Raw genomic sequence first — 25,403 nt, 5'->3', positions numbered from 1 at the left:
AACCTGTTCCAACTGCTCAGAAAAGACAGATGCTTGGTGAGGGGGGAGTATGAGTGGCAAAGCAAAGAAGATTCTTATAAGTGATTTTTTTGATTTTCAGGATTAAAAACGCACATTTATCATCATTCATCGTTGTGAAAAGTAATGGCGCCGATTGTATTAAACCCTGCCAGTGCTTCCCAGCACAGTCGTGGGTGTACAGTGCACGGCCTGCACACATGAACATGAAACACGCATGTGTGCGCGCTTGGTTCCGGTGGCACTTGGGAAATCTTCCATGGCTCTTTTTACCTTCACAGATTCACCTAATTTGGGGCTGAAACAACCAGAGACATGCATGGCTCTTCAGAAGATATCAACAGTTTAGCCTTAAAAATAGTTTTGACAATTTAATTTTAAAAAGCCATCTGAGAAATACTGGCCAACTGCACCTTTTTAGGTTTAAATTTGGAAAGACACAATGATCCTTGAAGTGTTTTTTTAATCTTATCTTTTTGCCTATTTACATGTTCTATTTCACAAATTCACACTTAATCTTTTATTTAATTTGGACTGGTTTGAGCATCCTGATGTGTCAAACCTTGGGAAAGCATATTTCTTATCGATTATTGTCTTCTCCTGACTGTCTTAATCTTTGATCAATCTATGGGCTCATTTTCCACTTTTTATCTGGAAATTCAGCCTTCCACCCATGAGATGATTGCAGGTATGGAAGTAGCTAGTTCATATCACCTGTAAAAGCAGAGGGGAAAGGCATATTCAAGTCATTTGGCATGTTCTTTTCCCCAAATCCCCAAGGGACAACTCCTCCATTTTCTTACTAAGAAGAATAAATCCCTCCTTGACACATTGGGCTCTAGCAACTCCTTGAATCAGCAAACATAGCCAATTTCAATCTGACTGTCAGTCGTAGCAACTAAATTTCAGGCGTGCTGGAGTGCACAAAGACACACAGCTCCCTCTGAATAGGAGCTTGGACTTGCCTTTTCAAATTCAGCAAGGGGAAAAAGAAACTTCAAGGACATGATTGCAAGAGGAAGGGAGAGCAGAAAGGGATCTTGCTATTCTGTTTTCAATCCACAGCATTAGTTCTGAAAGCCTATGTTTGGGGAACCCCTAATGGTTAAACTTACACGAGCAGAAGAAACATAAAATGCCTTGATTAAATTTTCTGTGAACATGTTTAACATTTTTTTTCTCCTGTCTCCGTGTCTCAGACTTGGAGTCATTTTGCCTCGCTCATCTGTTTCTAGCCCAGTTGAGTTACAACCAATCAGATATGAGGAAAATTAGATTTTAATGGAATATTTGATTTTCATTGCTTAATTGATTTAATTGCAAGTTTCTATTTCAGACTGGTAGAAATGCAAAGATTTTCAGTCAGATGTAGAAAAGCTCTCGTTTTTTGTGCTCAACAATGATAAACTTAATAAGTTAGTGTTAGTCTGGATTCTAAAACTTTAGAGGAAGGAGTTACTGGTATCTTCCTGAATTGTTATTCTTAAGTTTCAATTTCATGTACATGTTTCTATAATGTGTGTTTTCTACATGAAAATCCTGTGTTTAAGTTTGTTTATTCTGATTGCACTGGCTTTGTTTTCATGTGTGGAGAACCACGCGTGGGTGCTTATATAAACCTATACTTTGTTTCGAGAGGCATTTAATGCCAGGAGATACTTCCTTTTGCTCCTGGTAAGTGTAAAGACGTTCAGGAGAGTCTGTTCTCCAGCTGTCATACAAGGTCAGTGGGCTCTGCAATGGGCCTGAGCCTTCTTGAGCTTTTTGTGGATTTCAGGCTGTGTCACTGGCTGTGAAGTGTCCTTGCCACCCAGGACAGTGCAGCTGCGAAGGGTCACCAAGAAAGCATACAGGGCCCCTCTGCCCTTAGTCACCATCCCTGATTAGGTGGCCATATTGACCACAGCATCTGATTTTCCACAAAATTTATCTTTTCACTGTAATAGAACAGCCCCTTTTTATTTTTTTGTACAGTTTGTTCCTTGAAGTCCTTATAATGTCAGTTAGGAACTCTGTCAGCATGCATGTTTGTTTCTTTTTTTTCCTCTTTTCTCTCCATCTCTCTCTCTTTCTCTGCGTGTGTGTGTGTGTGTGTGTGTGTGTGTGTGTCTACCTCTCTCTGTCCCTGTGTCTCTCTCTCCATCTTGTTTTTTACCTTCTCTTTTTTATTACCCAGATTGGCCTTGAAGTCTAGGCTGAAAAGTATCCCTGCCTCAACTTCCTGAGTAACCAAGACTCACCACTGTGCTTAGCTTCGTATTTATTTGATGTACTACTACCTTTTCTGTTGTTGTCTTTAATCTCTACCAGCTTTGGAAAAGTTAAGATTTTTCTAATCATTTTGAGAAAGGTGTGTATAGGAACTACTGGGATATGAAAATGTATTTATAAACTATCCACATTTGCATCTCCACTCTGGTATGTTATATAGTTTGTTTGTTTGTTTGTTTGGCATTTCTTTAATCTGCAGTACAATTCTTAAACTGAATATTGTAGCCTACTGTGTACTGAATAATTTTTCATCCTCATCATCCCAGTTTGTACCATGGTGCTTATTTTTGTGGAAAATTCCTCTGTTATAAAAGATAGAAACCAAAAAGTATAAGTGTATGGACTCTGGAGATAGATCACCTGTGTTAGAAGCCTGGCTCTGGCAGCGGCTAAGTGTGCATCTTCAGAAAACTTACTTCTCCTCTCTGGTATTTATTTTCCTTATCTGTAAAATGGGACTAGTAACGAGGTCTAACTGGCAATGCTGTGAGAGCATTCAAAGTGGAAATAGGCTTACAGAGCATAGCAAATGTCACGCCCACTTGACATTAACACTTAACAAGTGTGATGAGGACTACTGAGCTCATGACTGGTGCCAGATGCCAAGCTGAACGTTCTCATTCTGTCCGGTCATCCTCAACAGGGATGGTTCTACCGACTAGCGGACAGGAAGCAATGCCTAGAGACACTTTTTTGGTTGTCACGACTTGAGAGTGCTACTGGCATCTAGTGGATAGAGGCTGAGTATTCTGCAAAACACCCTAAAATACACAGGACAGCCACCCACAAGATGTCCGTAGTAATGACATTGAAAAATCCTGATTTAATGCACAAAGCAGGAACTATTTTCATCATCCTCATTTCCTCATTTTACAGAGGAAAGAATCTGCACTTAGAGGCAATATAACTTCTTGTCCTGCAGATTTGGTGCTTGGAACCACTCTGTACCAAGCTTTTGGAACAGAAAGGTTGGTTTGGTTTGTAGGATGACTGCATGCAGGACTTCCTTTTAAAACCCCCCAATGGAAAACTTGAGTGATTTGTGCAGGCAGAATGGTTAAGGGATGGCTTCCGGCAAGTCAGTGTATGTGCTGCCGAAGCAAGCACGACTTCAGGCAAGTCAGAACAACCTGGAACAGTACAGCACCAGGGTGCCAGAACATCCCTCGTTGGCTATGCCTGTCCCCACTGTGTTTGCTAGATCATGGGAAGCGTCAGAGGGATTGGGCCTGGCTAGGGCGGCAAGATTCACTCTTAAAGCTGGGGCAAGCTTTCTCTTCCAGCAGTCATGTAAGTACATATAAATGTTTTAACAATCGGTTTCTTCGGGCCTGAGATGAACTGTATATGCGTTAATTTCAGATATTGTTGCTTAAGAAGAGTAAAGTTAAATGTGTGAAAACCAAGATTATGTTTGAAAAAGTATTGAGTAAATATCAGTACTGTGAGTAGTGCGTAAGATAAAAGTCATAAAGGTATAACACCATTTACTCATGAATGGGAAACACTTCATCCCAGATACCCCTCCAGGACAAGGGGGACAGCGTGTTCATTTGTACATCCCAGGGCCTGGCACAGAGCAGGTATTTAGTGAATGAACCTGCGCTCAACACGCGTATTCCATCAACACAATGCATTTTGAAGGGCAGTGATACCAGTCACCTGAGATCTATACCATCTCGCCCCGTTTTAGACCTCCCACTTGATATCTGAGTAGAAAATATCAGCGGTAATTGGTTGGTTCCACTTCTCAGCCTCTCAGCCTTTGCATTAACCATGGTCCATCTCTTCATCTCCGCAAATCATTTCTCTGTTGTATGCCCCCTGCAATGTGGATGGAGGATTAGCTGAATGCGTTCAGAGAGCCAAGTGACTCACAATGCATCCCCTTCATTATGACCTACGGTCAAACCCAGATGTCACCAAACAATTTGTGATCTGCTGCGGTCACGGTGGTTCGGGTGAGGAGGCCACAACCATTAGTGGAGATCAGTTCCCAAACCATTTCTTTGTGAATGTTTGTTACAGGACTCGATTTCTGTCTTGTGGAGCACAGCTAAATTAATGGCCATAATCTTCATAATCGTCGTTTTAATTGTGACTTTCACTGGATTCAAATTTTTTTTTTTTTTTCCTTTTGGGCCTCCCACGTGTATTTTCTCCTTGTTTTGCAGAACCTTAGGCAGTTGCAGCTCCATCGTCATTCAAGTCACAGTGTCTCTCGGGGGTGGGAGTGAGGGGGAATGAATTTTTTCACAATGTAGCCCATAGCATAGTGTGTTGAAGAGAGAGAAACATTCTCTTCCCAAAGTATAAAATTGGTCATAAAAAATGTGATTGCAGAAACAAGTTATGTTTGGTGGGTAGGTGTTTTTGTGCTTCGAATTAATATTTGTCCTTTAAAATAGCAGATGTTTAGCTGTACATGTGGGCAGTGAACGCTTGTGGGCACACCACGGATGTTCCAAGGGAATGGCTGAGAGACAAGTGTGGCTCTTACCACCAAGGCAATCCCCACCCCTCCTCCTACCCCTTCCACTCTATGTTGATGCTTTCTTGGCACTGTAGATACACACTGCTGAATCTCACTTCTCAAACTCGTGGAGATACATTTCCCAGCACATTAAAGGATGCCTGATCAGAGTGAAGTTCTTGGACCAGCAGTAGCATCACCCTGGAGCTAGTTGGAAAAATAGAATCCCAGGCTACCGTTTACCCCTTTGGAACAAGAATGTGCATTCCAATAAAACCCAGATGATTCTTCTGCACATTCGAGTCTGAGAAGTGACGATCCAAAACATTCAAGATCTGACCTCTTTAGTGACCTTGCAAGTTTTCATTACATTGTTTATTTCCATATTATACTTTCTATTTTGCATACATGAGTCGAGGGCAAAAATTGTCTTATTTTTTTAGACCTATTTAGTGTGTAGGAGCATTTACTTAACATAGTAATGCTTAATCAACTCCCAAGTGTTATTTCGAGCCTCATAACCGCAAGGAGGGTAGATAAATCAGAAAGGGAAGTCCTGGATAAGGGGGCTTTTAAGTCTTCTGTGTTCCAGCTGGGTGATCTTGAGTGAATCACCCGACTCCGCTAAGCCTCAGTTTCCTCACCTACAAATTGCAAATCACAATTACTATCCCACAGCCTTGTAAAGACCAGAGACACTGCTAAATGACCCAAAAATGCACATGACTGCCCCACACATAACAAGGTATGAGCTGGCCTGAAATATCAACAGCATCAAAGCAGGAGACCCTTTATTACTTACAGAGAGACTGAAGTTAGCAAAGTGACCATTTTTTTTCTGAGAACTTAAGTATCTCAGTATATTCATTCTCTCAAATATTAATGCTGAGCACTTTTGTCAGAATCCATCTCTTACAAGGCAGATCATTTCTTTTGGAATAGAACCATACAGTGGAAAACCTAATGCAGCCTGATTAACCTATTAAAGGTCATAAAACAATAACAATTACATTGCACATTTCATTCTTTAATATCAAAGAGCACTAGGCTCTTTGAAATGTAAAACATCATAAGTGACAGAATAGAGCCTCCAATTCCCCCATGAGCCCAAGGTCATTGTATAAATCATGTGCTGGTTCCGCTAATAATTACATTCCATTCTGGGATACGCAGGAGGCCACAAATGGTGAGGAGAGAGAAGAGCAAAGAGAAGGATGAACTTTTGCTGCCCATGACTAAGGTCAAACAGTGTAACCTCAGTCCACAGTTCAACAGATGCTGAGGTTGGGGCAGTATAAGTGCTCTTACTGCTGGTAGAAGGATCACGCATGAAATGCCTCTCTCTCTGTTTTGTCCTTACGGAATCAGAAATCCTCCCAGAACTCCCAAGGACGCATTAATTTCCAGGTACTACTGCAAAAATAAGGGTGAGGAGATGCATGTTGGACTTCATTCCTACTGAGAACATATTAAGCAGACACCAATTTACACCTCATTGTTAAGAGTAACTTTTTTCCCCCCGCAAGTGAGACCACAATTTACATCTTTTGTAATTAAACTAAAGGAATATTTTTTTAAGCAATGACATTTTCCCCCACCGCAGGTGATGAAATAAATATTTTATGTTACCCAGGATCAGACACTGAAATGTGTACATCAGAGCCATGAAAGAAGATGAGACTAATGCTTAGCACCTCCTCTCAGCCTCTCTGTCCGCTGGACTAGAATCATGGCTGTGCCTGGTGGTGTGGTTTGAGAAAGGCCACGGAATGACTGAGGGAAGTAGTCAGAGAGATGCGGAGGGGCAGGGGATTTGCTATGGGGAAGGACTGGCTGGTGCCAGCTCTCTGAACGCAAGAGCCATGCTAGTTTTTTAGTGAGGGCTCCCAGTCACTCAGGGTTCGCCATCCATCAGCAGAAAAGAGGCAACAGCATCCAACCATACATCTCCTGCATACTTGGCCTCTTGGCAATTTTCATTTTTAGGAAAATTAAACACAGAGAGCTGTATATTAAGAACTCCAAGAGACCAACATCTAGTTGGGCTAAGAGGCACTTTTTTTATTCCTCTTAACAATAGAGTTTGCATAGCTGCTATAAACAATACAATTACCATCCCAGATAATAAATGCAGAGCAACAAGGAAAATGAGGTATGGGCCAGACAAAAAAATGAATGGTTTCAGCCGAGATTTGCACAAAGATTGAGTCAGTAAGGTGAAATTAAGTCATCCCGGCTCTCGTCTGCTCTGCACTAACTAAGGTAAATTACTGGCCGCACACCTGTGCAGCAAGCTGGAGGCCACACTGCCAGCCCCGGCTGTGCCTTTGGAAGATGGACTTTTTCTCCTGCAAAGAGCTTACAAAGTGAAATATGCAAATAGAAGCCTGGGTCTGGTGCTTTGCCAACTGTGTGATCAGTTAAATCAAATACCTGCTTTTTAATAAAAGGGTAGTGGCCCCCATGGTATACATGTTTGTGGAGTATACATGCCGATGAATTGTACCTTTGGGCACGAGCCTAGGGACTATACTAATTTTGGGTTAATATACACTGTCAACCATGATTTCAGCATGAAAAGACAAAGCTTCAGATATCTCTTTTTTACTTTTAGGCTTCTCCTGTAAAACCTAGGAACATATCATAAAGTTTGCCTTCTCCCCCTACCCCCAAAATCAGATTTACCCTTCAGTGGCACATTTTTCCTTCTACCACTTGCTTTTCAGATTCAAGAAGGCTTGGAGGGCTTCTCTATGGCCTTGGATTACTCCTCATCCTCTCCAGTGTGGCTGTTCTAGTGCTCTTTTTGCTTTTGATGGCAGCTCTCACCACCCATTCAAAAGACCACCTGATAAAGTATTTCTTGACCTTTTCTTGTCCTTGACCACAAGGCTACTTCTGCGTTCTGTCAATGGATGTCTCATACATCTCTGTGGGTCACACCAACTAGGTATCTTTCCAGAATCTCCTCTTTCACAGCATTCTCTTCCAGTGAAGAACCAAGTCTTCAGCTTAAATTGCAAGGCTTCATTTTGTCATTTAGCAACCAGTTCCAAGTCTATCTTGGGTACCAGGTGAGGTTCCAGGTATAGGCATCCAACAGTGAACCATGCCCTCTTGAGGTTTAACTCCTGATGACAAGTTATTACGGGCACCAAAGTCAGTAAATTTTAGAGTGATTTAGAGGTGCTAAGTGCATAGGAGAAAGAATGGAAAGATAGAATATGAAATTTGGGGTGAGGGGATGGTGATTGGGATGGCAATGTGATCAAGAATACTGGAGAAAGCACCCAAACGGGCATGAGAGTAATAAATGTTCACCAAGAAGTATAGTCTCGGCAGAGATTTGTGCAGCTGAAAAGGAAAGAGTGAGGGAGAGATTGGGAGGATTTTAGTCTAGTACACCGAGAAAAGCAGAGTGCTTGTTACCTGTCTTTAGAACATTAGAAGACTTTTGTTCCTCTGAGATGGATGGCTGAGATTATCTGGTTTCCCCTGATTAGAGAATTAAGAATAATCACTAGGGGGCTGTATCAGTTAACTATTGGTAGAAACAAACTACACTGCACCTTGGTGGCTTGAAACAAGAGTAATTCATTATCTTTCAAGTTTTAGTGTATTGTGTATTTTCTGCGCAGTTCTTTTCCTGGTTGTGTCGGCACTCACTAATGTATTTCCATCCAGCTAGTGGGTCTGGAGTAGACCCCATGAAATACTTGCACCTGTCTCCCACATGATTTGTCATCTTCTAGGAGACCAGGGGCAGTTTTCTTTTATGGCGGTGCCCCCACTCCCACAGGGAAGACCCCAGTGTTCAGAAGCTCATCATGCCTTGCTTGTACCATGATTACTAATGTCCACTGGCCAAAGCAATTTACCAGGCCAGTGCCACAGTCAGCATGGAAGAGGACCACATGAAAGGGAAGATACATGAGGTAGGACCCGTTGGGAGTTCTTAGTGTAACAACTAGCCACAAGAGCCCGAGTAGAAAGCATGGAGAGGCATTAGAAGGCTCTGTAATAATCCAGCAAAGAAAAGATGATAGACTCCATCAGAGTGAGAATAATGGAAATTTTGTGAAGTGCTCTGATTCCAATTTTATTCTGAAGTATAATCTTATTTTTACTCTTCCAAGTCATGAAGACAAGGCTATTAAATATGTAGGGATCGGTGATGTTGTTACTATGCATGAGATGATATCATAATAAAGTTAATGAGGTCAGGGATAGGTTTCTTTCATTGTAAATAATTATTCAATGAGTTTTCTGAACAATTGTAAACTTAATAATTCACTTAGTGCTGTGACTGTACATGACACCATGTCAATATCATCAGCTAATATTTATTGTGCATCCTCTGGGTACATGGCATTGCACTCACAGTGGTGAGTTGCATTAATTCTTTTGACCGGTGCAGGATTATTGAGTGATTTATTACATCATTGTATTAATTGATGCATCCAAAATAGCATTCATCTTTCAATTCTTTATTTAGGTGGAGTAGATTGAGCTTTGGTAGTATCTAACTACACAAAGAAAGGATAAAATGTTCCACCTTTACAAGTATGCTAATGCTTTTATTGATCTTGTTGTCATAAACAGGGAGCTATTTGTTCCATTTAGTGGATGGAGAAGTTGAGAGGAAGAGTGGTTAAGTGGTTTGGTCAACGTTATATCATGAGATGGTAGCAGATCTGGGATTGGAATATGATAACTTTTTTATTGCACTATACTGCCTCTCAGTGGTGTGTGTTATTCCTGTTCCTTTCACACACTGATGTATGGTCATGAAAATGTCCAAAAAGATTTAACTGGTATCAATGCTCTGTAAAGGTGTATATATGGCACAATTTTTTGACATCTGCACAGTATAATTACTTGAAAAGTGGTTTGTTTGTTGCAATGTAAGCCTCTTATTTATTATACGGATTTGCCAACTGTTAAAATTACCACTTTTTGTGTTAGCTAAATTCTCATCCGGAAGACGTTGTTGCTTTGTGGTATGTCTAGAGACGTAGAGCGTGGCTCAAGAAATAAATTATTTAACTGAGATCTTTGTGTTTATTTTTCCCTGGAAACAGTTATTTGGGGTTTTGTTTTGTTTTTTTTTTTTTTGACAGTTTTTTGAGAAGGAGCTCTACATCCTTTTACAGAAAGAGTTAAATTTGGAGCTAAGCAAAAACTGAGTGGAGGGTGAGTGTTGATTTTATTTGCAAATCTCGAAAGTCGCCCCATTAAATGTCACGTACTCTGAGATGCACTAGAGTGTGCATCCTCCAGAATGTCTGTTTGTTGTAATTCCATCGTATTACATATTTTAGTGCATATCTCTCCCTAGCAGCTTCCAGAGCTTTTCAGATATTCAGCATCAGAAATTGCACTGTTTTATCCTGGATTTTACAAATAGCAACCAGATTATTGTAAAACAGAACTATCTGATAAGTCAGGTTGTGAATTGCTTTTGTGATTGTCATGGGTAGGAGTATTGAAGAAACTGGCAAACAGTGCAGCACACTAGTTACTGTAAAAATAAAACCTGGAGCAGTGAATGCCTTTTTCTGATGAATACGTTCAAGGCTGTGATCATTGTGCAACTTCTGGTTGGATGCTTTCAAATGTTTCGTATTGAAAAACATCCGTAACAAGAACCAAATAGTCCACCAAAGCCTGTATTCAGCTCAATGGAGAGGAACGTAAATTCTTACTGAGAGTTTCATTGAGGCCAGCTCTATTTGGTCCACCATGGGAAGCAGAGATTTGAGGTTCTCTGTTGATTTGCTTCCATTTTTACTTTATGAGTAGGCAGCTGCTACTTTGGTTTTCACTTAAGGGGTTCCTCAAAACACTATACAAATCATAAATGGAAAACACATAAGATCAACTTCTGTTCAGCAGACAAAACCAAAATGCCAGTACACAGTAATTAATGTTAGCAATTTTACAGGCAAAATAATGGTTTTAATTTGCTAAGTAAGATCTGATATCATTATAATATTTGATAAACTAATTTAAGAAAACTATATCACAAACCTTTAATCATATTACATACTCATTGCATTTTTGGAAACAGATAGGAAAATGGACCTGAATTATCTCATCTTTGTTAAATAGGAATATATTAAAGACATTTTTGAAACTTCAAAGGTGATCTTCTTTCTTTTTTATTTTGGAGAATGCTTGTGTTTTCATTTAGTAAAACAGTAATTTATAGACAGTTCCAGTAGCACAAATCTCTAGTAAATCCAGTCAGAAGCATGATGAGGATGAAGAAATCTCTCCTGAAAAAGTTACTTTTGTCCAAGGACAAAGGCTTATTAGGGTGAGGTGTCTTCTACAAAGTTTTCTTATAATCATATTCACCCTAAGAAAAAACAATCTTCCCAAAAGAAATGAGTGTACAATTGGGTCTGAAATGACCTCATAGAAGAGACCCTATAGAACTGAGATGCTATCTCTCCAAGGACTACTACCTGATGGTAAACATGAGTTAACTTCCAACTAATGTATAAATGATTAGGGAAAATATGTTCTTCCAGAGGATGGTTGCTAATTCTTCCTGTCATACAACTGTCTATTTGTTGTGATGAGCTAATTTTGGCATTAACTTGTACATGGTTGACTTAGAGCATGTACTCAAAAATATATATCCTGAAGTAAATAAATGAGCAGACTTTAATACTAACAGAAGGGAAAAAAGCTTTAAGAAATGTTATTTACTTTTGTCCCTATTTCTGATATATTCTAACAATAGTTTTATAAGTGCCAAGGAAAATATTGTTATTTCTATAATTTCTGAAGACTAGAAGTATATACCTATGAATACCTTCAGTATCAATACCAAGTCAGCATGTTTTCACGAGCACATTCTATGCACAAGGAAGTACTTAAAGGAATAGCAATAGATGTTATACAAAAAATAAAGACACTTAGTTCTTAGAACCTTCAGGAGATGTAAAATCTCTGCAACAAATAAGATATGAGTCCACCAAAAGTGACTCAGTAATATTAGAAAAATAAAAGTTCACCAGTAGTATGAGATGTCCAAAGGCAAAAGAAGATTAATTGAAGACATTATATGTAATAAAACGTTCTAGGCAATGAGTGGTTTGAAATTTAAGAAAAGAGCCCTTGCTGTGAGCTAGCCTAATCTAGAAAGGATCCAAGGGTGAGGAAACTTTATATTGAACAAAAGGTAGCATGCATTTTCCAAAATAAATTCCATGTGAAAGGAGAACATGGCAAAGTAACGGAGTATAAAACATGCTTGGATATATATATATATAATCCAGTTGGGTGGAAATTTTTAAACATTGCTAGACAGAGGCAGATTTAGGTAAAATTGTCCAAGGCCGACTCCACTTATTATTCACTTGTTCATTTACCAAACACAAATATATTGAGCACTCGCTGTAGGTTACACACGGGTTTGGGTACTAGGAATTAGCAGAATATCTTGAGTTCACCAAGTTTATGAAAATACTGCAAGACAGATACAAGACAATAAATACTTGATACCATTGATAAACCTACAAGGTATTTCTGAATTTCATTGCTTCTACTTGTGCACAAACAGGTGGAGACTATGTGTGTAGTCATTAATTAAAAGTATTCATTTTACTTGTTAAAACTCTAATGGTATTGTTCATCACGCTTTACACAGAAAAATGTATCAGTTGCTTAACTTTTTATATTGTTGCAGGTTGTTTTAGTATGACACAGACTTAGCCAGAGACCAAGCACATGAGAACGTAGTGACTGCTTTACTTAAAAGAGCGAATTAAAGATGTCTGAATGCTAGGGTTGTTTGAGTGGTTATTTCTGCCTTTCTCTGGTAACCTTAAAAAGATGACTTTCAGCTAATAAGCTGCCTTTTCCATGCATGGGATGGGTGGCCTGAGGGCCCATCTTCCAGCAGAATATAAATGCCAAGTATGAGGAACCAAATGGATGAGTACCACTTTCCTTTTTGTTTTTCCCAGAGAACTCCCTTCGTTTCTGCCAGGCTCATTTATATGTAATGTTTGTCTTTTATATTATTTTGTATAATTTTGATGGTGTTCATAGAAAAGACGATGAAACCATTTCCTCAAAAAATGGTGTCACGGAATTTAAATGTGGTTAAAACTTTAATCTTCAGGAGCAGTCAACAAGCATTAATTGTATAAGGAAGCACCATTGTATAAAGATTTATGGAAGGTACGGGAGGTGCAGAGGTGTTTAAAACATGAATATTGCTCTCTTTTAGGTTATCATATAATTGGAAAAGTGGAACAAGAACCTGAAAACCAACTAATCATAACCTAGTACAGCAGAGACTAAATTATGCAGTGATGAGTACAGGTAACCAAAACTAGAAGGTAGAAAGGCAAAAGTTTGTACTCTAGCTGCTTGTGTGATATCAGATGAATTTGGCAAACTCTCAGTTTCACCTTCTGTAAAATTGTTCTAATCATAGCCATATGTCTGGCTGTTGTGAGAATTTAGAAGTAACCATGAGCCCTGTCTCCAAAGAAGTGCTTATATTACTGCTAACTACTCTTTATGGTGTAGGTGCTAGCTATAAAATATGCTTTGAGCTAATCATCTTATAATTATTAACTAATTAAGTCTGCACAATATCTTAGAGATGAGGAAAGGAAGGTTTAGAAAGGAAAAAATGTGACCAATGTTCTACAATTAGGAAGCAAATTTCAGGGTCAGGATTTGGACCCTGGGGCAAGTCCAAAGCCAAGCTCCTAATGATGATGTACCCCACCTTTCCTATGATTGAAGCAATTTCACTGCTGTAGAGCAGGAAGGTCAAGGACACCTTTCTGGAGGACTTGTAGCTTGTTCTGGCTTTAGATAAAGAGATTGACATTAAATACATCTTGATGCGGGACAGGAGGGTGTTCTAATGAGAGGGAGGGGCAAGCCGGGGGTCCTCAAGCGGCTGCATATGGATCAGACTGCGGGTAGCAAGCTCTTGTCTGGTGGTGACAGAACAAATGGCTGGGTCGGAGTCAAACCTCAGAGGTGACCGAATATAGGGTAAAGAAATCTGCTCTTTATTCTCTAAGAAATTGTGAACCTTTGATGATTATAAAGCCGATACTTAAGATAATGAAATAAAACAGACTTTCAATTGACTAATCAATAATATTGGGAATGGATGTCATTCGGGGAGGAGTTTTAAGGTTATTCTGGCTTGTGGAGGATGAATTGAAGAAGAAAAGAATACCTCTTAAAATGGTTGCTTTCAAAAAGCTGTGTCATGCAGGGGGGCAGAGGCATCACAACTAACAAGGTGCTAACAGTAAACTACTGGTTTGCCAAAGATTAGCTGCTCTATACATTAGAGCCAGTTCAAGGTCACACTTAGAATAATGTCACTCTCCTTCACTCAGATCCCAAGTGCCTTCTTGAAAGGACAAGGGAAACTGGCATGCAAATCTGGTGTGGTTGTTGCCAGGACCCTCGGAATGTCCCCAGGAGGGTGTGATACATATCCCTACCTGTGTGTGCTCAGCATAGAGAATAAAATAGAGAGAAGCGTGACAGAGAAGGGCTCCTGCAGGACTGCGGAGACCAAGAAAGGCCGGGAGCCTGGAAATGAAGCAGGGCTTGAGAGACACAGGAGTGGCATTTGATAGTTATTGATAATTGAATAATTAGCAAGGAAAGAAAGGAGCCCTGACAGACTCGGAGATCTTTATATTTTACACCTGGTGATGGAGTTTGGCGAGAAACCTTGCTCTGAGGGCAGATTCATCCATGTGGTTGTAGAACTTGTTGAGGTTTAAGCATGTTATCCAAACGGAAGGACCTAGAGGGCGGTGTAAATAACCAGAGGTGTAAGGGTCATCAGAATGGAAAGAAGTCTCTGTGAGTCATCCATTTCAAAATGAACTGTTGTCTCTTACCCAGTGTACATTTTTAAATGGGTGTGGTGTGGATTTCCTAATAGTAGAAATGTACAAAGCACTTGCTATGTGCCGAGAACAAAATCCACAGTAGCAAATGTTTCATTTATTCTTAATGACACCGATGAGGCAGGTCCAATGTCACCATTTTAAAATGAGGAAACAGCCACACAGAGGCAAAATAACTTTGTCAAGTTGACGTAGAAAGCAGGTAGTGGAACTGGAATTTAATCACAGGCTGCTTAGCTTCCAGAACTGGAAACTTAGCTACTATGTGGTACTCCCCAACATAAACATGCCACTGTAAAGCTCGCAAAGAAACAAATTACATAAAAGCAAGATTCCAAAAGAAATACTTACATGATTTGGGCTACCTTTGATATCCCAGTATAATAATATAGTCACCCATCAAGATATCTTGAGATAAGTTGTATATATCAAACTGCAAATGCTAACCACTCAACGTACATACCTCTTCACTAAGAAAGGGGTAAAAATAAGCAACAACACTGATCGCCATTTATGTAGCTTAAGAAAAAAATCTCTTTTTATCTGGCCTTGATTTCTTTTTATCTTTCACTGACTATGTTTTCTTGATCCTGTTCAATAAGCCCTCTGCCCACTTCCCTGCTTTTATGGTGATGAAATAGTTGCATCTTTGTAACTCGGTCTTTATTTTTTTTTATTGGCAGAAAATTCTTCAGCCTCCTTATTCCCTTGTAGAAAGGTAATGCTAACTACTGAACCTCTATCAATAATGTCATTTAAAGGAGGCTGTTTCCATACCCTCTGCAAAATGTCTGTAAAGAATTCTGAATTTTCTAGGCACCAACTCTCTCGAAGCTCCTGGGTCTTATAGCTTCCTTTTCCGTCTACATCTGAGCACTCTCTGTTCTCTGGCCAGCTGCCTTCAGTTCGGGCCCTGTGTGTTCTCCATTCTCTGTGCTCCCTTAATGATAAGTAGAATTTCATGCCCAGCACATAGGAGGCAGGGGAGTACTTCTTTATTTAGGTCCAAGCAGAAAGCATGTCCTCTTATTGGCAAACCATGAAATGTGTAACACACTGAGTTTTAACAAGATTAAGCAGTCCTTATGTGAATGCAAGACTGGGACTAGGACAGGCAAAGAGGGTGCTATGCTTCTTGGACCAGTTCTCATTCTGTATCTGGTAGCTGACATAGGAACTCAAAACAAAAAAAAAGATGCCAAGGTTCCATGGATATTTAGTTGGAATATAATGTAATTGAAATAAAGTGAACCAACATTATGGGCTTTCTTTTTCTTTTCTTTCAGTTTTTCAAAAATGATAACTTATAAGTTAGGGCACAGAGAATGTATCTTCTGATATTAAAATTTCTTAATTTCATAGAGATGGTCAATCAAAAGGTTGCACGCTCCTCTCCTGCTGGTTTACTGCTGCTGGAGCTCAGGTTACCATGGAAGGCAAGCCGTCATTTTCACCAATAACTTATACCAAATACTTGACCTTGGAATAGCAATTTACATCCTTATAAAAGAGGTCACTTGGGGAATTTAACTGTGTAATCCTGGCCCCCATGTGGTACGAGAGGAGAGGAGTAGAAATGGAACAAAGCTGGTGGGAGAGCATCTGAAATAATTTGAATTCGGAAATCATTTCTTTTCGACTTTGTTTGAAAAATGGAACCTACTTTAAAATGGTACAGGAAGGCAGGAGAATGAAGTAAAAGTCTGTAGCAACAGTGACTCAAAAACTCTGCTCCAAGACTCCAGAAAGCAACCCAGTGGTCACATTTGGAAGGAAACCAGGAAGAATTTAGATTTTCACTTTCCTAATAAGCCTCTTTCCCAGCACCTTTCTTTCAAACATCATGTCTTCCCTTTCATTCTGCCTTCATTTCTAAAACTAATGGAGAGAAACACCTTTTAAACTTGAACTAGGAAACATCGATTTTGCAAGTACTAATATTTTGGCGTGGGCTTTTTTTTTTTGGTAAAGACAATTATCAAGACGAAGCATTTGTTTCTTCTTTTGTTTACCCGTGGCAGTTTGTCAGCAGTTATGATAAGTAGAGTTCCATCTGCCAGTAAAACTACATTGCAAATTGCCATAGAAATTAGCAGCTTTCATTTTTGCCTACATAAATAAATATGCGAAATAAATTGCACATAAATGCATCCCTTAAAAAAAATCACAGGTACACGGCACAGTTAAATGCCAATCAGACAAAACCAGAGACACATTGCGATTATCTCAGTTTTCAAACCTGGAAGATACACGAATGTGTTTCTAAATGAGAGAGGCAGTGTATCATGCTCGCGGAGATAAAAACAGAAGCTGCCAGACACTGTGGCTTTTTTCTGAGAATCCTTTGCCTGAAATCCGCTCTCTATTCTCCGTTCTCTCTCTCTCTCTCTCTCTCTCTCTCTCTCTCTCTCTCTCTCTCTCTCTCTCTCTCTCTCTCTCCATCTCTCTCCATCTCTCTCTCTCCCTCTCTTGCTGTCTTTCCCTCGCTCATTGTTCTCTCTCCTCCTGCCTTTGATGCACATACATTGTCACATTCCATTGACTCTCCTCTCTCTGTTCTTACACTCAAGCCTAGCGGTGCTTTCGCCAGGCAGCAGCAGCAGCGTCTCCTGCGAGTTTTAGTCATGTGTGCAGCTCAGTTTGATCCAGCGTTCCTTTTCTGCCTTTTCACTCTTACAAAAGATTAAAAGGTGGCGTCACATTGCTCCCCTGTTCTTCCCGCAGGAGGAACTTAAAAGGGACAACAAAAACTAATCACTTTCAATAGCATTTTCTTGCTGGAAAGAAAAAAAAAAAGGAAAGAAAATAAAGAGAAGGGGGGAAAGGCGAGGGGGTGGACTTAGCGGTGTAATTTGAGACCGGTGGTGAGGATTGGAGCGAGCTAGAGATGCTGCCCGCTGCTAACAAGGGAAGGAAGCCTTCAGCTGAGGCAGGTAAGAGCGCCGATCCAAGGGTTTGACCGAGTGGCTTAGTTAAATCTCTGTTTTCACCGTTTTGTAATTGAGAAAGGCATCCGCAGCAGAAGCCGATTTTTCAGTCGGCTTCCTTTTGTTTAACATAGAAAGTACCTGTATTAATTTTGATGAATTAGAGCATGCAGCAAATTCAATTGAAAATAGATTTGTATAGTAAATGCATTTATACTGAATGATTTCTCCTCCCTTTTATTTAAGGGGAAAGATGAGAAAGATGATTTTTATCAGAATAGCACTTTGCATTACGTTAAATTCTAAACAGCTAACGGAAAGGAAAAAATAATCCAATTGATACTGCTTTTGAACTCCGGGATTTAAACCCTAAGAGACAGCTGACATTTGAAATTTTTCTTCTAACTGAACTTCTGATACGTTATAATAATTTTTCAGCGGAGGTTTAAGCAAGGGTAGAGTTTATTTAAGTCTGGAAGCTGGGGTTTGTTTGGCTTGGATCTTGTGGGTGAGGCGCTTCTTATATTTCCTTAACCTGTGTCAGGTTGATGATTCATAAATGGAGATTAAGTGTTGTCCCATATGAAATATGAAGTTAAAACAGCAGGTTAGGGCATGTTCTAGAAATAGATCCAGTAAATAATTGGAATAAGTGAATTATGACAGTTTGAAAGGGGAGCTAACTCCAGAGGTGCTATTGGATAAATCTTTCTGGATTTTAAGCAGCTTAATGATGGAGGGGCTCCCATTATTAGGCTCAAGTCGGAACTTTGCGTTACAACCCTAAATCTAGAATACATGTGACCTTCCACTGTGGATAGCTTTCCGGAAGATGTCCTTTTTGTGTGCTATGAATGGAAGTTGCAGATTATATTGGATGGCATTTCTCCTTCGGAGAGCTTTGGGATGAAGCTTAAAAAGGCTCACATCTATTTTAACATTGAATAAACACAAAATGCAATATGCTCGAACCTCTCCACCCTGAATTTTTGTTGTTCTTGCTGTTGCTTTAAAGTTTTGGTTCTTAGTTTTTTAACCTCAGTCATTGTGGATTTTGTGTTCATTTGCCTCCGCTGATGACATTTATTGCTGGTATGAATGAACTGACATTTGAGAATGCAAAAAGAAATCTCTAATTGGCTAACTTTTTCATTTAAGGATGACCAAAATTTAAATTCTCTCCAAGTTTCTACCTAGGAAGTCACTTGAATGTTTCATATCATTTTCCAATGATTTTTTTGGAGGGGTGGGGAAGTTTGAATATTGAAAGTACAAAATTGTGTGTAAAGAATGTTCCTCGGGAATAAATATAGAAAGGGAACTTCAGTGCCTCCATAAGGTATAGTCCTAGAAAGAGCTGCTCTAATATGGCATTGTTGATATATATATATATATATATATGATATGTATCATATATATATGAGATGTATCATATATATATATCATATATATATGAGATAAGATTTTTTTCTTGTCGGGTTTCTAAACTGAGCTTGTCTCTCCGTACTTTGCTCTGGCATGTCTCGTGTAGCCAGACCACCTAATGGCATCTTGTGGGCTCAGCCCTTCAGTGCAGCTTCATGAGAACAGCAGCAACTGCTAGGTACTGGGGAGTGAGGGCCAAATGGACTACGGGTCTGATCATTCTTCATCATCCAAAGATACTCCCTGGCACACGCTCCCTGGGAAGCCCCCTATACAGGTGTGGGGAAACTTAATTTTTCCTCATAATTTAAAGAGCAGAGATAAATGTGAACTGTGAACGTGGGAAAAAGAAACTGCTGTAGAATGTTTTATGTAACCATGCTGGTAGTAGTGTAGTGAGTTTCTAAAATGCTCTGCTTTTACCTTAAGCAACTTTGTAGAATTTTGTAGTCGCTTTTCTCAAATATAGTCTTTTTTTATGCCGCGTTCTTGCATGAGACCTCTTCTTCCATGTTAGCTGTTGCTTAAATATTGAGGGCTGTTATTCTGCCACTAATGATGATTTCTTAAATAAGTAAGGAGCGTTGAAAAGTAGGAGCAGGAGAAATATATTGTCTTTATCATATATGTGTTTTACTTTTATATGTGAAAGTGACTTCTTCGAGGTGGGGCTGTGATAGATTCGAAGTTGTAGCTTGCCTGTTTGCATCACTGAACTGCTATCCTTGTAGAGAATGAAATAGAACTAAAGTGTGCAGAAATAAGTGTATTGCAAACTGGATAGTAGTTCAGCATGTACTTTTTAGGTAGATGTTGATCAAAGCTATCCTTACTCAAACTGATTCATATAAATAGCATTTTTCAGACTTTTCCAGTAGATGTTGCTGGAGAGCAAAGAAATGATTATTTTTTAAAGGAAAAAAAAAAGTCGTAGACTTATAAAAGGCAAGGAAAAAGATCCTTCTCCCTAAACTCTATTGATAGCACTTTGCATAATTTTCTAATTAATGAATTATATTGAATCATTACCTTTTATGATGTTCTATAGAAAGCTATTAAAACGGGTTAGATTTTAAAATTATGAGATTGTTTTCCCTAGTCCCTATATATAATGTGTGTTTGCTGTTTTCCGTTTTTAAAAAATCAAGTTAACTGCACATTACTATTCAGAACATTTCATCCCTGAATGCTAAAACCCTTTAACATGCAAATATGATGTCAGAGGAAGAACTGAAATAGAATACCCTGAGAAGAGTAATGATCAAACGCATTATAAAAATATGCACCAGTTGCCAACATGTAATGAAATATTAAGAAATTAAAAGCATGCAACCTCTAAAGTAATAGAATTTCATTGCTCTGAGACTGTTTTCCCCCTGAATATTAAGTGCTTAATAGATCTACCCATAAAAAACAATCGAAAATGTACATGGTTTGTCACTGAAGTTCTTTCATTATATGATTTTGAAAAGTTAGCCCAATAGGATTTTCCTCAGAATAGGAAATGTAATTAACATTGGATATTAAGTGCCAGATTTCCAAAGCAAAAGCTACAAAGCTTGATGGAGAAAACAGGAATGCAAAAGGCAAATATGAGTGCTAAAGGCTGAAGGGGCCCATGCTGGATCTACTCTGCTGGTAATCACTCTGATAAAATGACCAAGATGTCCCAGTGGAGCACAAGATTCTAGTACCCAGACACGAACTGATGCAATTTCAGGCAACCAATGACCTCTGTGTATGGGAATATTTATTTTTGGAAATGATCAATTAACCAATTTCAATTGTGAAAAGAGAAGTGTGTATATTTTTTCCAATATGAGGGGGGTGTTGGGCATTGCAAAATCACTTAAAGATAGGACAAGTGTCCAAGCTATGTTGGAGAGCTTTCTGTTTTTTCACCTTAGGCAGACCGAGCTGTGTGCTAGTGGATTTTTCTTTTGCATTGAAACACTTCTTTGTCAGTTTTCATTCCTGAGGTGTGAAATGCTCCATAAGATGTTTTGATTTAACACCCATTCATTTCTTTTTTCCTGGGATGGTAAAGCTTATATTCAGAAGGCAAGAGTGTCAGCTACTTCTGTTTTGTAATTAGCACCATAAGTCCACTGGGGTAAAGATGTTTAGGGGTTTATTATTGTTTTCTTTTTCTTTTTTTCTTTTATTCTTTCTTTCACTTGATTCAAACACGTATTTTGTATTTGACACCTAGAAGTTTGTTTTCTTTCTGTCTTTGAAAAAGTGAAGCTTTCTAATTTGGCAGGAATTGCATCTTCTAGTTCTGTTTTTTTTAGTTTTTTGCTTCTTATTCTCTTTAGCCAATAGTAACTACAAAGCACTAGCTATATCTCAACCACCATGAGTTAAATGTTTCAAGTGGCACCTCTCACAACGAAACATATCTGGCCTTTCGGCGAGCCTTAAGAAGATAGGAGCTATAAGGGGTTTTGTGAGAATCACCCAAAGCACTAGATATGTTGGATCCTCATCTTCCTCCTTAGTATAGTGGTAGGGGAAAATTGCTGCAAGGTGAGGAAATTCTTTAAATTAGGAGTGGAAAATTAAAATGTAAAATAATCCTGACCAGCACTGTCAGATGGATCATGAGGGAAGCAATGCCAAGAAGATCGATGCTGGTACAATGGAGGACCGTGAATGGCAAACCAAAATATTTGGCAGGCACTAGAGAGATGTGATCTACAAGCTTATAGAAGTTGCAACTTGGTATAGAAAAGAGGAGAGTAGAATAGGAAGCTCACACTATGCTACATGGTTTTTCCTAAGAGATTCTCACATAGCTGTCTAGGGGGCATCTATTCTTCCATTAAATTGCTGCCTAAAGAAGCTATTGATTCTATTAGGATATTACTTTACCTTTTCAGGAAGTTGTTGAGAACATGGAGAGAACTCCTACTCTCAAACCTGGAGGCCAATAAATAATCGCCTGCATTGGCCCAGACATAGGTGGTAAAGTTGGGGAAACAATGTTGAGGGGGGAGAGAGTCGCTGTAAGGAACACCTTCTTATTATAATTATTGCAATTTCCTGTCTGTACTGTAGATGTCATGGCCTCGTTAGCGGGAGATTTTGTGTATTTTGTGTATGTGCATTGTTTCTAATGATTTCCTAAGAAAAACCTTCGCTATTTATCAGAGAAGAGACGTGTAGATTTTAGAAGGTGTGGGTATCTATCAGTGCTATTTGGGCATAATCAGTTCGTGTAATGTTTATCTCTGGTGTCCTGACATTGATCAGGATGGATTTGCATGATCTTTGAGAGTTTTCATCTCTCTGAAATGCATACACTTTTTTATTGGAATTAATTGCCTTGCTGAGTTGCCTGTGTTGTCACTTACTTTCTATAAACCTTGAGTAGCTCTCCTTGAACTCCTTGACACCTAGCCTATTTGACTGACAAGCTTGGTTGTGGAGACTACTCAGACTGTATAATTTAAGTTTATATATAAACATATAAGATGTTTTCTTGAATTTCACAGACTTCATGATGAGAGGAGTAAAAATAATTATTAGCACAGCTAAATGAGAGGAGTACCACACTGTTTTTTAGAAGCCCTGGTTTTATCACCCTGTTTAGGTAGCCAGAGTTGCTAGTATTCCCTCAGCACCTAACGATGGATAAGTGACTTTCCTTGTCCTCCAGCCACTTTAATTTAATTTGTTCCATTTAGTTTTCCAAGCTTTTCATCTTCCCACTATTTTAATACCATCAGAGATGGGGGGCTGGCCATGACACTCACACTTGACATTATCAAACACAAAGGCATCACTCATACACTTGACTGCATTACAATGCAAGGGAAAAAATAGATCCCAACGGCTTAGAAATTATTGTCTCACACCTTGAATGTAGGTGGATTTTTCTTTCTATTTCCTCCAGCCTGCCTTCTTTGACTGTTTTGTTTCTACGCGTTTGCAGAGGGCTCTAAAAACCCTGTAAAGATCGGTACTCACAAATCCGTAATGTACACATCCTTATATTCATTGGAGGTATGTATCTTAATACAGCTGCATGATTATTATCTCTTATTTAATAGGCACCAAGCCTATTTGGATGTAGTAGCACAGCTGAGCTTTGCACCTGACCTGCCTTTTTACTATTGACTTCAGTCCTGCCATTGTGACCAAACCTGGTGCTGCTCACAGATCCATGGTCCTTGCAGCTCTGTTATTGCTAGGCAGGCCAGAGAACTATTGAAATCCACAATAGCCCTACTCTTGATGTGTACAAGAGGCAGGTATGTGTGCCAGAGTATTCCTAAAGTTAGATTAAATGTATCTATAAATCCCTGGCTTGCATTATGAACCTTTTGTTCAAAGACATTTCCCCCACGCACACACCATGTAAGACAACACTTGTGACCTGAACAAATAACATTATCAGATTTAGGGAATTGCTTAGGTAGTATTACATCATGCATTGAGATCCATGTACCTAAGGCTCTGTAAAACAGCCAGCTACGTGGTATCCTGCAGGCTTAATATACTTCTGTAGCCTTGTACTTGGGAAGGATTTCTGTAATTGGAGACAATCTAGTAAGGAGAACTTTTTAAGCCATTGGAGGCCAAAATACAAGTTTTTGAGAAATGTGACTTTACAGGCTTGAAACAGAATGGATTACAAATTTCTCTTAACTGGACAGAATCCTAATTGCCTACATAGTACAGTTCTGATTATCGAGGGTTTGAATTTCCAGCACAGGGATTATTCAGATTTCTTTTCTGACTCCCTTGTCTTCTCTCTAACTACCTAATGTGAATCATTTCTCTAATCGTTGGTACCTCCACTAATGATATGGAAGGGCATATCTGAGCAGCAGAAATCCAGACCGGTGAATTATCATTCGGAAAATTCTAATTATGTAAAAAATTCTGGTTTTTGAAGCTGTTCACTAAAACCGACCAGCTAAATTTCAATTTGTGGGGAAGGGCATGTGTTTCTAGTGACAAATGATGGCTCACTGTAGTTGTTTATATATCAGTGTCTTACCAACCTGTTGAAGGAGCAAAAAGGTAAATCAACAGGTCCAAAAAATAGCAAATCACTGGTTTCATTTCCCTCCCCTCCCTCCAAACCAGCTATTTTAAATTAACTAGTTGGGAATTGGGTTTGCCAGCTCTCTGCAAAGGCCACATGGATCAAGCAAGGGTGACTTTGGCTGTCTATCAGAATTCCGGTTACCACACTCCTCTTATGTTAAATGCAAAAGTGGGTTCTTGGTGCCAGTTATTCTCCAACACCAGTCTTTCCCACCTCCATCACAGGCTGGATACCAGTCATTCCTTGATAAATTATTTATTTTTAGGGTTTGATCCACTGAATGTCTCACAATCCTTGAGACCTCTGGGGCTGTGAAGACTTTAAAGCCTTTTGTACACCACAATTAGGCTGAAATGGTTAAAGGGTAAAAAGTAGATCTGGTGTTTTCAGAAAGATTGTAATTTTAGAAAAGGTGTGCCGATCATCAGCCACTTTCCACACCTGCAGAGCCGGGAGCAGATTCGATTACTGGATATTAGTGAAGCATCAAGATTTGATTTCATCTACTATTCTGATACTTGTGGTATGGATATTTTCAAACTCTTGTGGTTAAATCTACCACTTGTAACAACTTCTCATCAAACAATGCCCTCTTCCCTTGCATTAACTCTATTAGACAAATGTGACTATTAATAATTAGTAGCACTTTGAGGTACTCATAAAGATTCACAAGATGTTTCTACTTCCAAATGTACAATTTAATGTAAGTGATAAAATATACACTATAAAAGTGCACAAAGTGGTATTGTCTTCTTGGTATTAAAAATATTCTTTTATCACTATATTAAGAATGAGTCTGTTAGAAAGAAATTTACTTGAAATTTTTAATGATATAGGGATAGCCGATTACGTAGGGTAATGGCCAACAGTTTCCAATCCATATTATAAATGAGAATTTCTAAAATAATATAATATGTAATCTTAAAATTATAAACAAATTGTTAGAAAAATCATTAACAAATGCAATCACAAGTGCTATATATAGAACATGCCTCAGCATTTATGTCTACTATTACATATATGCATATAAATGTACATATGGAGAGTAAATATGTATATATATCTTTAAATACATATAGAAGGAGATTATATCCTTGGTAGTGTATATTCCTGATAAAATACTATGATCTTCTGGGTACTAGAAGAGCCAAGAGGAACAAGGTATAATACTTACTTTATTTATTCATTTTTTTTTCTGAGGCTGGGGATCCAGCCTAGGGCCTTCTACATGCTAAGCTCCATGACAGCTATTACTGAGCCAACAACCTCAGTCCAAGGCATAGTTCTTAAGAACTTCATGATCTAGTCCAAAATTACAA

The 25,403-nt window shown here is 39.0% G+C and overlaps 1 protein-coding gene across 13 annotated transcripts in view; it reads left to right on the top strand.

Moving 5' to 3' along the window:
• The window catches only part of Tenm2 (teneurin transmembrane protein 2), a 1,248,268-nt gene that overhangs the window by 595,970 nt on the left and 626,895 nt on the right, over positions 1-25,403 (top strand). The window contains exon 1 of one of the 13 annotated variants that reach the window (XM_021239969.2): positions 2,376-17,606. The exons of 11 other annotated variants lie outside the window; for them this stretch is intronic. In XM_021239969.2, coding sequence (XP_021095628.1) covers positions 17,561-17,606 — 46 coding nt within the window. In that variant the 5' untranslated portion in view covers positions 2,376-17,560. Of the gene's footprint in view, positions 1-2,375; positions 17,607-25,403 lie in introns of those variants that run through there. One more of the 13 variants, XM_021239960.2, reaches the window with a different exon arrangement.

Source organism: Heterocephalus glaber, unplaced genomic scaffold, assembly GCF_053883595.1.
Source record: "Heterocephalus glaber isolate CG9 unplaced genomic scaffold, H.glaber_assembly_v1.0 deba00001606, whole genome shotgun sequence".
Lineage (NCBI taxonomy): Eukaryota > Metazoa > Chordata > Mammalia > Rodentia > Bathyergidae > Heterocephalus > Heterocephalus glaber.
The sequence above is the reverse complement of the archived record's forward strand: the minus strand, read 5'-3'. Positions and strand labels throughout refer to the sequence as shown.